This window comes from Anoplolepis gracilipes, chromosome 14, assembly GCF_047496725.1.
Source record: "Anoplolepis gracilipes chromosome 14, ASM4749672v1, whole genome shotgun sequence".
Classification (NCBI taxonomy): domain Eukaryota; kingdom Metazoa; phylum Arthropoda; class Insecta; order Hymenoptera; family Formicidae; genus Anoplolepis; species Anoplolepis gracilipes.
Genome location: NC_132983.1, coordinates 4,745,442 through 4,760,013, shown reverse-complemented (window position 1 = coordinate 4,760,013; position 14,572 = coordinate 4,745,442). Strand labels below are relative to the sequence as shown.

General features: G+C 40.3%; 1 protein-coding gene across 1 annotated transcript; it reads left to right on the top strand.

Annotated features, from left to right (window-relative positions):
• Positions 1 to 154: 154 nt before the first annotated feature.
• Positions 155 to 14,468, top strand: Phrf1 (PHD and ring finger domains 1). Its single transcript, XM_072905617.1, has 14 exons — positions 155 to 1,040; positions 1,358 to 1,535; positions 1,761 to 1,835; positions 1,930 to 1,996; positions 2,087 to 2,448; positions 2,678 to 2,905; positions 3,139 to 3,669; positions 4,764 to 5,008; positions 5,375 to 10,988; positions 11,101 to 11,554; positions 11,692 to 11,789; positions 11,878 to 12,006; positions 12,123 to 12,244; positions 12,421 to 14,468. The coding sequence occupies exons 2-14, from the start codon at positions 1,404 to 1,406 to the stop codon at positions 12,437 to 12,439; spliced, it is 8,076 nt and encodes a 2,691-aa protein (XP_072761718.1). The 5' UTR covers positions 155 to 1,040; positions 1,358 to 1,403; the 3' UTR covers positions 12,440 to 14,468.
• The last annotated feature ends 104 nt before the right edge of the window (positions 14,469 to 14,572 follow it).

The window sequence follows — 14,572 nt, the reverse complement described above, 5'->3', positions numbered from 1 at the left end:
GCGGGAAAATAGGAGGCCCGAATTTTCGGTCCTTATTCTCGGCCCTTTTACACATTTATTTTTCATCGCTTTGAGACATTTAAATCGCCCGTAAGGGAGCAGATTTGCGCGCGCGAATAAAGACACGTTTCCCAGAGATTGATACGCGCGTACGTACCGTGGAAATTGCACGGGCGATCGAATTTGCGGCTTCTCAGGTCAACGGTTCGCCCGCTTCCGGCCGTTTACTACGTGTGACACTTGCCGAATCCGTTCTCGTCTCCTCGCGGACACCGATCATCGACCATCGGATCCCGGGCAGCCGGGCATCCAATCGCGCCGACATATAACCAATTGCGAAATCCAAGTTTTGCCAACGCGAGCACCGCAATAAGCGGCGAATTTCACCATCTCGGCCGCGCGACCGTCGCCAAACAGGAAGTGACGCAGTAATCGCCTATACATACACACGGCGTCCGCGATCCAAGATGTCCGCAGTCTCGCGATAGAACGCGTACCTTTTTGGGGGTGCTGTCAAGGGAGACGTCGCGGGGCAGCTTCCTAGACGCGAACGGCCCGAGTCGCTTGCTCGTTCTCGGAGGAGATCGTGAGATCGACGCCGCGTTTCACCGTGATTCACCGGGGTGTCGCGGTACGCGAGAGTGCGCGACTTTTTTCGGGGAACGATATCGAGAAAAGGGGAGGGAGAGGGAGAGAGAGAAAGAGAGAAAGAGCGAGAAAGGCAGAACGGGACGGGAATCGACAAGCGTCAAGATTCTGTTCCGTGTCGTTTGTTAGCTTATTGTGTCGCGACGTAAAACGATCCCGTCAGATTAGCCGAATCATCATTAGCAATCATTAGAAATCGTGGGGCTCTTATCGTCAACGATCGCCGAGAGCGGCGCGGAATCGCGGAGCAATTTCTACACGCTTCCTGTCCATCGCTGTCTTGACGGCGGAGCCAGAATCCACATCGAGGACGCTCTCGATGACAATCTTGTCATCGTAAGGGACGACTTAGAAACTCCGGAAGACGGACGAGCCGCACCGCGCGATAGCAAGTAATTCATCATTCGATTATTTCGTAGAGATTGGGGATTCGCTCCCGCGAGCGAAGTAAATGAGGGACTAGGGAATAATTTTTACATGTAGATTCTTCTATCTGGCTTGGGATGACATATCGTCTGAAAAAATTGTGTAATAATTGAGAAATAAGGACACAATTTTATTTGTACTTTCAATCTAATTAAGAATAAGTGTCGTAAACTATGGTCAATAGAATATGACAACTTCGTGTGGGTTAAGAAAAATAATAGGGATGTAAATTGAAAGAAATTTTAAAAATGATATTTATGTTATGAAATTTGTCTGTTTGCAGATTTATAGGAGAAATGCAGTGGGTATGAATTTTAGGAAAAGTTAAGATGTCAAGTGACAGTGATTATACTTGTCTGGTACGTCGTCATACTCATAAACGGAAGAAAATTGTCATCAGTGACAGTGATAGCAGCGATGACTCTATTATTGTACAAACTCGAAGAAAAAAAAAAATATATGTATGTATGGAAGTCTCAATTAATCTTGATATATTGAACATTGAGAACTTTAACTTATCTAATCTTTTTAAATAGATATTTTATATAAATAAATACATTATATATTTTATGAAATACAAATACATTATAATGAAAAGTTATAATGATAATAGATGTATCAACATGTAAAATTATATATAAAATAATTTTGCATAATTTTCTAAACTCATAACTGTGTTATTTCAGAGAGTTGTTAGCGAAGGGGAAAATAGCAGCGACGATAGTGATGTACCTAAACCTGTGATTAGACGACAAAACCATGTGAGTATTATAATTCGATTACATTTTATGCAAACATTTAATTAAATTTATTATAATAATATCATGTATTTTTATTGAAATTATTCTATTACAGAGAGTTATTAGTGAGGATGAATCTAATTATGATAGCACATCAGAGGCAAGCAAATCCACTCAGAGTGGTTAGTATGTCATTGATATCTTAAAATGTATATTAAGCTCATTATATCTAGCTATCTATTACAAAATATCTAATTTTACGTACATTACAGATAGTAGTAGCACATCTGAATGGCAAACCGATTGGAGTAGTACCGATGAATTGACAGAAGACTGTAAGAAATACAATGCTAAGCATAAGATTTTATCTAAAACAAAGAGGGGGAAAGCTGGCAATCCCGGTCCTTCCTCATCACCCAATGCCGATGTCCACTCTGATAGCAGTGATGAACAGTCAGAGAAATGTCCTATATGTCTACTGCCATTTAGAAAACAGCAAGTTGGTACACCATCTGCTTGTGATCACTGCTTTTGTTTAGATTGTTTATTGGAATGGAGTAAAAACATTAATACTTGTCCTGTGGATCGTCAATCTTTCACCGTCATCCATGTTAGAAATAATCTCGGAGGCAAGGTAATACGCTCGTTGTTTATACATATAAATATATATATATATCTTTTTTTTTTTATTTATGAAAAGTTTGTTATTCAGTACTGCAAATTTCAAAAACATTAGTGTGAGTAATGTAAAGAACTTTACAGGGATATTTTATTGTCTATAGAAAAATAGAATAAATAAGTTGTTAGCAAATTACTATATGCATTGCAATTGTAATATAAACATTTTCTCCTATCTCTTCCAGATCATAAAACATGTACCAGTAGAAATTGTGCCACGCATTGAAAATCAAGTGCAAGATGATCCAACATTTTGCGAAGTTTGTCATCAAAGTGACAGAGAAGATCGAATGTTACTTTGCGACAGTTGTGATCATGGCTATCATTTGGAGTGTTTAACACCTCCAATGACTGCAGTTCCCATAGAGGAATGGTTTTGCCCAGATTGTACGAATCGCACAAATGAGAGAGCGGTAAGAAAGAACTTTTCTATCCATACTTGAAGAATATCTATAATTACAATTTATATTTTTACTATGTTTAAATATTACTATGTTATATAAATTATACTTTCTACAAAGCAAAAATAATTCACAGATTGCAATGTAAATGCTCTGATGAATGATACTTAAAAGAATTTATTTTAAAAATCAAGTGTGTGTATAATCAACAAAAGCGTATTAATTTTTTTTATTTATGTTTGCAGTTTGTAACGAACTTTTTGCCAACTCTTATGATGTCACGACGTCCTAATCGGCGTATTCTTCAATTCGGAAACGACGGTGGCTTAGGCATATTTCGTAGAATATTTCCTCATATTCGCAATGTTGACGATCGTACGTTCGTACCTGCTAGCCTTCGCAATCGCGCTCGCGAAGTGCGCGATCACGCTCCAGCAGACATTCCCGAGCAATTTAACGATCCGAATTTGCCATCTACTTCATCCGGCCTCGATTCGATTGGTGATAATAGTCGAAGTCGTTCTCCAAACACTAGTTTAGAGGGTAATGCTTCTTCGTCTACGCGTTCGAACAAACAATCCAAGACTAAAACAACGAAAAGAAAAAAGAGGAAGCACAAGAAAACCTCCAAGAGAAGCAGCAGTAGTGTAGTTCGAGAGGTGCGAATCACAGAATTGAACGATGATGGTGAAGAGGAAGAAATAGTGACATATGTCAAAGTCGCATCATCCACGTCAAGAAGGAAGTGTAAGAAAAGAACAAAAAAAACGCGCAAGGTATATCGCTAATTTCTCCTCAAATGTAGAATTATAGCTTAACATATAACACATTCATGCTCATGGGGATTGCCAGATATATATATAATTTAAAATTTTTGCAAATTATATTATAATTATTATTTTACCTCGTAACAAAATGTTAGGGTCTGTTATGGTATTCTGATTATAGATTAATAAATATGTTTTTTACGCAACTTATTAGACTGGAAATACTCAGATTGGAATATATATAAGTCATCTGGCAACGCCACCATATCTCATTATTAAATGTTCATCATCTTGGACTTCCGATCCATACTACCCCATTATTACTGTATTTCCTGACTATATTTTATGCCATCTTCGTAACATGACCCAATTGAATTAGATTTTTCGATTGTAACTCATTGTTCTTAATTTATATAAATAAAACGATTTTCCCACTAGATGCACTTGGTTTTTTTTCTTAATTTTGCTTAAATAACTTTATCATATTGATATGCCAAAATCTTAAGAAAATTCAATAGAATGTTAATTATACTTTAAAATTAAAATTGACAGTTAATAATTTTTTTTTTAATATCAGTTTTTTATTTAATTATGTGATATATTTTAATATACTATAATCTTATAAATAAAATATAAATACATTAAATAAGAATATATCATTACATATAAAGTCTTGAAATATATATTAATGCACATTAAACTGATTTATGCAAGACACTATTTTGAAGAACAATGAATTTACAAACTTATTTGATATCTATTTCAGAAAGCTATAGACCTTTTCATTCTCTTGCTTTTAAAATAAATAACTTGCATATAGAAGCTTATATACTTTCTATGAAAATTATAACACATATGGTATACTTTGATAAAATTTATTAAATGCTTACTTTTTTACTAACTTATTAACTTAAATATCTTATAATAACTTCTCATCAAATTAAAAATTGTTGAAAAGGATATTTTTTGCAATATTTTTTTTTTCTTTTCGCTTGATATGAAGCTTTCTAAATACATATATAATTTTATATTAAATAGAAACTTTGCTTGTGTTATATTTCATGTGATCTTTGTAAAAGAACATAAGATTACTATTTCACCAGAGGAGAAAACACAAACGACGAGCCCGTACTGTAGCATCCATGCTGACTAGTAAAAATGCAGTAAGAAGAAGATTAGCCTCCACACTTGGCATGAAGAAGCCAACAGTGCCGCAGCTCCTACCTACCGTGAAAAATAATATTTCTATTCCTGAGAAAAGCGCTCTCATCAACGCCAGATACAATGCCGGTATACCCCAAGTCAGTCTTTTTGGGAATAATCTGGGAATAGATTTCAGCCCACCTGGGTAAGCAATTGATTCTACTTATTTTAATATTATTTACTTATATTGATATTCTGTAAATATTAAACATATATATATATAAATATTTTTTTTTTTATATAAATCTCTTGTTTATTTAATATTATACTTAAACAGGAAATTTTGCAACAATCATTTACATATCAAAAAGCTAATACTAATATTTTGCATGGTGTAAATTATTTTTTTATTTCATGCAAACTATATTTATATGAAAGTATAATACATAATGTTGAATATTGTATACTTTCTATTATTCATAAATTTTGGAAAAAGGATATTACAAAAATAAATAATGTAATGTTTCAGTTAAATACCTTAGTAAATTTCAATCAATTTCTGTTCAATTAGATCGGACGACGACGACAATGAATATTCCATTGGAAATGGTCCGCTGATAAATATACGACAACGACGATCCGCAGTACCATCAATCAGACGTCGCGCTATTCTAAAAACTATCGTTAATCCGATTGATGAAATGGAGAATACGAGCGCGATGGATTTGCTGAGTAGTATAATGAACAATCAAGAGCTGTGGCATTCGACCAAGAAGAAGGACGACGTGATCCTAAAGGCCGATGGTACATTGGTGGTGAACAATCCTGATAAAGAGAATAAACATAGCATCAATAACAATGAAAGTCCAAAGAAAGAAAAACAGAATGAAGAGGAAATTATGCGGCGAAAAGAGGTGAACCATTTGAAGGTGGTAGATACGCCGCTAAATCTGTCTAACGTCAATCCCAATGATATCACCCAAGCGCCAATGTACAATAATCCCTGCGGCAGCAGTGGCGGCGGTGGTGGAGGTGGTGGTGGCGGTAATCGAGGCAACTTCCGGGGTGGCTATGGTCGCGACAACAGTGGTCGACATAGTGGCCACGGGGGACAGAGCTACGGTGGCGGTCGCGATTCGCTGCCGCCAGGCGGTGGCAGACACAACTACAGCGGCGGAACCGGCGGTGGTGGTCCGCGGGACAACTTCGGGAACCGCGACTTTGGTCCGCCGCCGTTCTACAATCCCAATTTTGAGCACTGCGGCGGACCTCCCATGTTTGGCGCCCACGCACCGCCGCCGCCGTTCCGCAGCCGTAATCCGCAACATTTCCGAAATGAGCGGTTGCGTTTTCCTCCGCCGCCACCGCCGCCCGTCGAACGACCGTTTAATTACACGGACGGCAGTAGCGGCGGCTTTGAGCCGAGACCGCCGTTTCCTCACACGACGGACCGATTTCCCAGAACTAGACCACCTCAGTTAGGTATACCACCTGCCAATAGTTTACCCATCGCATCACCAAATGCGGCGCCAGATACCCTGAACGTGCAGTCACCGGCGCGCCTACATAATAGCCTACCTTCAGTTAATCTACCTGAGGACGCGATGCGAAATTACCGGGCATCTCCCGAACAGAATGATCGCATCGTAGTGCCTGAACCTGTAGCCGCGCCAGCTACTACGCGCCAGGATAACGATGACTGCGATATCTACTGCGACATCGAGCCGCCATCCAAACCTGATTGTGACGTACAGGAAGAACTTCATAGCAACGGTTCGATGATTCTGTTGCCACCACCGGAACCGCCGTCTGGTTTGTTGGATTTTGAAGAAAACTCTAGAAGTGACAAGGACAATGACAGCGAGCAGGAGTTGGTGATTGATGACAGTCATAAGGAGGACACGCCGAAAGACTTACCGACGAGCGGTGACAAGTACGATCCATTCGCTGCTGACAGTGATAGTAACGACGACGCTGCTGCTTTGATAGATGAGAAGATGGTGCTCGAGAAGGTGCAAGTATCGCGAAACAGTCTAGATAATTGTAATATACCAATGCCGGTTACACCGTTGTTGATTTCTACTACAAGTTATCCTCCGATGCCAGCAGTTGCAACAGCAGCTGAAAGTAGAGAACGATCTATTCGACAAGAACCTATTCGACTGACCGCATATGACGACGACGACGACAATGACTCCCAGTCAGACTGTCCGAATTTCTCCATTTACTCTTCGCAGACTATGGATGTGGCTAGGCACACGGAACAGGAACTATCGCAGCAGCTCGGACCACTTCAACCACCGCCATTACCGCCTAATATTCCCGACGATGATGATATCATCGTGGGAGACATCCAAGCGTGCGATCTACCGGATGTGCCTCCCGAACCTGCCGACCCTTATCTCGAGGCCCTGCAAAAAGAGCGACAAACTTTGAGTAAGATACCACCGAAAAAGATCTCGCACGATTCGCACCGCGGCAAGATTACCTTCAAGATCGGCTACAAACTAAGACTAAACAACCGGCTGAGCGGGCTGCATTCCGACGATCACAGTGTAAACTCGCAGAATGCGAGTTTTCATCAGAAAAAAGCAGCGATGGCACCGCCGATCGACGAGCAACAGCAACAGCAGCAGCAGCAGCAGCAAGAGCGAGATGGTGACAAGAATGTCAGTTCGTCCAAGTCAACAATGGAATCCACGGCAATAAAATCGCCGATAGCATTGAACCAGTTGATAGGACCGCGACTTGAAGAGGATGAAAAGAATATGTCGACAGAAATTGCTACACCGAGCTCGCTTAAAAAGAATACATCACTCCAATTTCCTAGTCGACGCGAAAGCGAAGAACTCGGTTCGGAAAGCTTGTCAGATGAGGAAGCTGCCAAGTTGGATGAGACGAAATCGAGACATAGTGACGTCGCGTCGCCCAGCAGAGAGGAAGAAGAAGAAGAAGAAGGCGAACAGGAAACTTCACCGCAACCGACAGCGACGGAAGATGAGAACATTGCGGTCACGGAGAGTATGGTATCGTCCGCTTTTCGGTTATCTCCAAGAAAGTTGGATGACGGTGAATTGAATATAGAGTGCAAGGAGGACTCGCAGGAAGGTAACGATGCAACAACGAGCAAAGCCGGATTGAGCTATTCTAACGATGTATTACAAGGCGAAGCGAGCGCGTGCGACGACGATTCACAGGAACGAGAGTCGAGCAGCGAAGACTATGATCGTTCGCCCAGCAGCCGTAGGGACAAGCCTGCTATGAATTGCGAAGATAAGGAAAATGACGCATCGAGCGAACTTAACGAGGATCCGTTGCAGCAGTTGCAGGAAAAAGCGAGCTTCTCGACGGAGACGGTGGTAGATGACGACATCGAGCAATTCCCAATAGAAAAGGATAAGTTAGAGGACGATCCGCCTGCGCCGACCGACAGCAACTGGGATTCGGATGGCGCTTACACACCTTGCAAAGACGAATTACCTGTGAGGGACGAGGGTTCGCAAGCATCGGAACGACGCGCGGCGTCGTTTGAGGTCGGCTTGGAGCCAATCACTCCAACGAAAGATAAGACGAATGATGACCTCGACGATTGTAGGACACCACCGGCGGGTTACGCCGAATTAGGTACCGAAGCTATATCCGAGACCGACGAGGCGATAAATTTCGAGGAAGAATTAAACGCCTTGGCATTACGCAAGGAAAAGGAGATGGAGGACGGTGAAATACCGGATGATAGCAAATTGAATACAAAGGAACGCGAAAAATCTAAAGAAGAGAAAGAAGAAGAGGATAATAAAAGAAAAAAGAAGAAGGACAAGAAGGAAAAGAGTAAAGAAAGTACGGAGAAGAACAAGGAAAACATTTCGTCGGATAATCTAGTCGCGTGGAAAAAGCTCTCGAAAAGCACGAAAGAAAGACCATACCGCGACAAGGACAAACGATCCAAGTCGAAGGAGAAAGAGAAGGACAAAGATAAGGATAAGTCTTCCAAGAAAAAGACGAAAGAGGTAGGTAAGAAGAAGGAGAAGAGAAAGGAGCTTCCGCGATATGACGTGAGGAAGATTGTGGCCGAGAAACCGTCGCGACCGAGAAAGGATGAGTACGGTAGGGATATCAGGGAAAAGTCGCGAAGCAGATCAAGAAGTCGATCGTCGGACAAGATTCGATCGGGCTCGAGAGATCGACGGAGTCGGTCGTATTCAAAGGGACGGTCCAGGAGCAGATCCCGTCTTCGATTGTCCTGGTCGAGAGATCGCGGTCGATCCTATTCTAGATCGTGCCGTTCAATCTCACGCAAGAGGTCGTCATCCCGTACCAAACGCAAGACTTCGCGAAGACGATCTGTTTCGCGTAGACGATCTCTCTCGAGACGACACTCGATTTCTCGAAGACGATCGCGGTCACTGTCGCGTAAGCGACAACGATCGCTGTCACCTAGACGACGATCGAGGCGGTCGTTGTCGAGGTCACGCGACAAACGGAAGGATAAGACAAAGAAATACAAGTCACGTAGTCGCTCGAGGAATCGTAAGAGATCGCGTAGCAAGTCTCCAAAGAGGATGTCGTCCAAATCGCGTGAGAAGAAACACAGTAAGAGGAAGGTTCACAGCCGATCCCGATCGAAGGGTAGATCGATTTCGCGAGATCGCGATCGTAATAGAAATTGGGATCAGCTAAATGAGAAGAGCGTGGACCACGAACAGCAATTTCCGCGTGAGCGAGAGGAGCATGAACGTTCATGGAGCGCGCAATGGACACCATCTTGGTCGCGATCGAGATCTAAAACGCCACCGCACATCCAACAAGAGCCAATTGGGTCGCGCAACTGGTCGCCACCGCCCGTGTTAAATAGCGTATCACCGAAGAACTTGACCGTTATACTGACAAACAAGGAAGCGATAAAGAAGAAGAAGAAAGAGCGCAGGAAAGAGAGCCGAAAATCTAAGGAGATGGAAAAGCGACGGAAGAGCAAACGCAATAGAACTCCGCCGCCATCCAAGGAAGTATTCGCCAGCGGTGATAACATATTGGTAAGCGTATGCTTTAACAAGGATAACGAGACGAATCCGGCGACTACGCCAGAACTGCCTCAGACGATTCCTTTGGTACCACCGATAAAACGTCGACGAAGAGAATCAGTTCAGACGGAGTCCTCCGTGCCTTCTGCGAAGCGATCGAAGAAGGAGAAAACGAAGGACAAACGATCCAAGTCGCCTAAGGTGAAAAAGGACAAGAAGAAGAAATCCAAAGCGGCGGAAATAGCGGCAACGAAGAAGCCTGTGGCTGTCATCGATCTGGATCAATCGCCGTTCCGTGAACAGACGCCATCACCGCGTGATGTTATTGTGCTGAGCGACGACGATGACAAACAAGCGCAGGAGGCACTCGCTGCATCGCCGGAGCAGTGCCCACCGTCACAGGCGTCGCCGCCGCGTGAACAGTTTGTTTCGCAGGGCCCGAAGACGCCGCCGGAACCGCAGATTAAGTTCTCTATAAACAAGCAACCCAGTAATCTCAGACCATCCTTAATAAATCCACTGCTAGAAGAGGAAGAAGAAGAAGAGGAGGAGGAGGAGGAAGAGGAGGAGGAAGAAGAGATGATAGATGAGCGCGTCGAGGAAGAGCTAGAGATGCGAGCACAGGAGGAGCTGGAGCTACGTCTAAAGATTGGGCCCAACACACCCCCGGAACCGCCCACGTCTCCACCGACTTCGCCAGATGCATATGATCCTTTTGATCCTACTAAGTCTCGTTCTCCGACACCGGATGCGAGTCAAGAAGCTACGCCGAACGACGAACGCGATCGGGCGCAGCGCAATTCACCGAGAAAACATGACGGAACGGTGGACGCTCCATTGCCGTTGGACGAACCAACTCAGCAACAGGAACAGCCCAGTCAGGAGAAACCGATGGAGAAACCAAAGATAATATCAATGGTGACAATCAAGAGACCATCGCCGCAAAGGGATGTATCTGCATCTTCCCCTGCGCCGGAGAACCAAACTGACATAGCTCAATCGTGCAACAGCCCTCCTCCCAAGACTCAACAGAATCCGCAATCGAACGTGCAATCGACTGCCAATCCATTCGCTACCATTAACCCTGTGCTAGCAACCGTGGCAGCCGCAGTGCAAAGAAGCTTCAACACCAGCACAACCAACGCCACGCAGAGAACGTTGTTACAGGTACTGTATCTAAAATGATTTAAAGTTCAGTTTAAAATTCAGTGAAATAAATTGTAAATAAAATATGTACTATTATATTGATGGTTTTTTAAATCTGATTTTTCTTTTGCAGTCTAATCGTATCTCGCCAAGCAATCAGATAAAACAACGTACAAATGATAGGCCGCAGCTTCCTAATGTATTCGCGAATTCTGCAAAGTCGTCCACCATGGCGCGAGCTTCCAAATCCACTCAGAGTAAAAATAGCTCGACGATAGGTCAGAATGGCAGCGACGCGCCCATAGATATGACGAATGACAATGTCGTCGATATGTCGTCGCCGTATTCACCAGGCTCGACCTTGAGCGACGGTCTCTTCGATCCACCTAGTCCTGCCAACTTTAATAACTCGCCTGTTGCAAACCCACCACCACTACCAGCCGCCACTAAGACTGCCGCGCCCAAGGTTAACAAAAGCGCGGAGAAGAAGGACGCTTTCGATGCACTGTTCAGTGGAATATTGCCGCCTGTCAAAACTGCAACCAAGAATAGAAGTAAAAAAGTCGCCAAGGAAAAGACGAAAAAGTGTATGTATTTCTCTTAAAACGATATATCAACTTTTATATTATATATATAAAATTTGTATAGCGAATGTTACGAGTTCAAGATTTGATTTTAGTTTTCTTTACAAGAGATTTATGAATGTAAATCGCATATTTTGCAGCTACTAATCCCAAAGTTGGCGTACGTATGGATGAAAATCAGCTCCAAATTCTGGACGATCTACCTAGTTCTGCTGTAGAAATGCAAGTTAAGGACAAGGTATGTTATTAATATGTAACTTTGCATAAATCTTATGAATAAATTGTTAAATATGCGAAAGTGTATGAAACCTATGATTTTGTTATAGTTTCTCAAGAAACTAAATCGACAGGAGAGAGTGGTAGAGGAAGTGAAATTAGTTCTCAAACCCCATTACACCAAAAAACATGTGACAAAAGAAGAATACAAAGATATCATGCGCAAAGCTGTACCTAAGGTATGAACATGTTATCCTAACTTGTGACAATTAAAAATAATATTACAAAATTAAGTATGTAAAAATACTATAGTCGTACAACGCAGATAATGAGAAAGATCTCAATTATGTTACAGATATGCCATAATAAAACAGGCGAAATCAATCCTAAAAAGATAGCGCACTTAATAGAAGCATATGTAAGAAAGTGTCGAAACAACAAGAAGAAGACTTCTTCTACCAAAATAACAAAACCTACGTAAGTAAAGTATGAAAGCAATTATATAAATATAATAATATGACATTATGTGAATTGTTTACATAATAAATTGAAAATAATCTCACTCAAGTACTAATATTATTGACGTATATATTTGTTCGATTTCGTCAATGGAACCAACCTTTTTTTAAAATTGCACTTAATAAAACTTGCAGGAAGACTCTATGGAGTTGATCACGTATTGGCAATCTTAGCGCATTAGAAATTCCTTCATCGTTAGGCGCCTCTTTTTAAACCTTAAAACATATTCTATCTTCTGAGTGGTAAGGTGAATCAGCAACGTATATACATATAGATATACATATATAATGACGAGCGCAACATTGTATTGTGTGTACATACATAATTCATTATAATTGTATAAGCGTAATATTTTTATTTATCTGTTTACACATATGAGAGCAAGAGAGAGAGAGAGAAAGAAAGAACGAATGGACGATCGAGCATAAGTAAAAATTTGTTTGAGTGATTAATATTATTAATATTCACAAATATTAACGTTTAGACATGACGTTCACGCGTATATTTGCGAAGGCGCTCGACGATGTACGACCTTTGTCCGAAAATATCTGGTCGTACATTATTGTAGTGCCTCCCAAATTCGGATTTGGAGATCTCTCGATCAACGATCCTTAAACTAGGAAATATAATAGTGTACGATAAGGTCTTATTTAGATAATGTGAGATTGTAATCCAGAGAATAACAGAGAATGCTCAAGAGCAATTCGAATCACTATTTGCGGGAAAAAAATAGCCAGCTGTGTATTTTCCCAGCAACATCTGCGCTGTAAAATGAATAGATTTTTAAACTTACTTATTACATATAAGTAAATATGGCCTGTGGAAGTCTTTTTCATACGAGTTTATTTCGATAAGCAAGATATGCGGTAACTTGGTTACTATTTATACTGTAAACGAATGATTTCACATAAAACACACATACACATAATGCACATGTTTTCATTGATCAGCAAATTTAATGTAAATATCAATCATATATAAAATTGTGCCCCATCAACGTCGTATGTATCTCATTTAAATCTTGAGTTTGTCTTTGATTCATTTTTGTGTGCTGTTATTCCAAAGAGATATTTTTATGTTACATTTCAACACCGCCGCGTAAGAATTGTAGAGAACATCGAAATCTTTCTTTATAAGTCATTCTAATTATTACATATTTTGAAGAAACATAAATGCACTGTGGATACCATAAACCATATTTACGTCTCCTGTTTAGCGCCAACTTGTATAATTCATGATTTATATATTATTACATTACACACACACGTACATATACGATAATACGATACTAATGAAATTCAAACCTGTTAAAAGGAGCACGTGAGAGATGAACCTGTGCATGTTATTTCTAAAAAGATAGGATGCGATCACCGTAAAATCTTCACTTTTTGCATGAAAAGACACTTGATGTTTCAAAATACAAAATATGTAATGCGTTGAAATAGAAATGAAATTGTCAATCGTGAGTTTTTACGCCGTAGTGAAATATCATAAACAGTGTATATGCTATGAGATTATAACTTTTTTGCATATAAAAGTCCTAACAGAATAAATACAGCGTATGCCCGTTTAAAAGATTAATACATGGTGTATTTCTTTAACTGAGAATATAAAATTCTGAAACATAATATAAGAAAAAAAAGGAAAAAGATCTGATCATTTATTTTATGTTTTTAACAGTTTTAAAGAAATAATGTATATTAATACCAAGAACGGGCATTCTCTGTATAAATCTTAATATTTGAGAATATTATTATGTTATATAAATATACACATACATTTAACGTTAGCTACATGTAAAATTTTGTTGTACATTTTACAACCAGATTGTATGCTCATGTCGTACAAAACACTCTAAGTGGATAAGTTTTATACTTTTTATGCGTAATAGCGGAAATTGCATCCTCTTTGGAACATATATATATATATATATATATATATATATAAAATTATATATGTGTGTATGTGTGCATATGACATTGTGACTGAGTGGCTGATGAATCTGAGCGAAATATGTGACGATCTTTATCATAGAATATTCATTAAAATGATGTTAAATCCACATGTCCTTCGGTACGTTCGAGAAAAGTTCGTTAATTCTTGTGTGTGTATGAACTCTCTTTTGTACTAAAATAATAATGTACATAAATGAAAGGAGAATAAAGAGTTTAATATTATCAAATTTTGCTTATTTATTTTCATATTATAGAATATAAATGTCGGAGATTGTGCGAGATTAAATTCGTCATTTACTATATGTATTATTATTACAGTCTAATATTTCTC

What these genes read in the sequence shown, in the direction of transcription:
- Phrf1 (XM_072905617.1), top strand. Translation starts at nt 1,404, where the DNA reads ATGTCAAGTGACAGTGATTATACTTGTCTGGTACGTCGTCATACTCAT. An exon ending in TGATTAGACGACAAAACCAT is followed by an intron (nt 1,836 to 1,929) that starts GTGAGTATTATA and finishes ATTCTATTACAG; the next exon opens with AGAGTTATTAGTGAGGATGA. An exon ending in AAGCAAATCCACTCAGAGTG is followed by an intron (nt 1,997 to 2,086) that starts GTTAGTATGTCA and finishes CGTACATTACAG; the next exon opens with ATAGTAGTAGCACATCTGAA.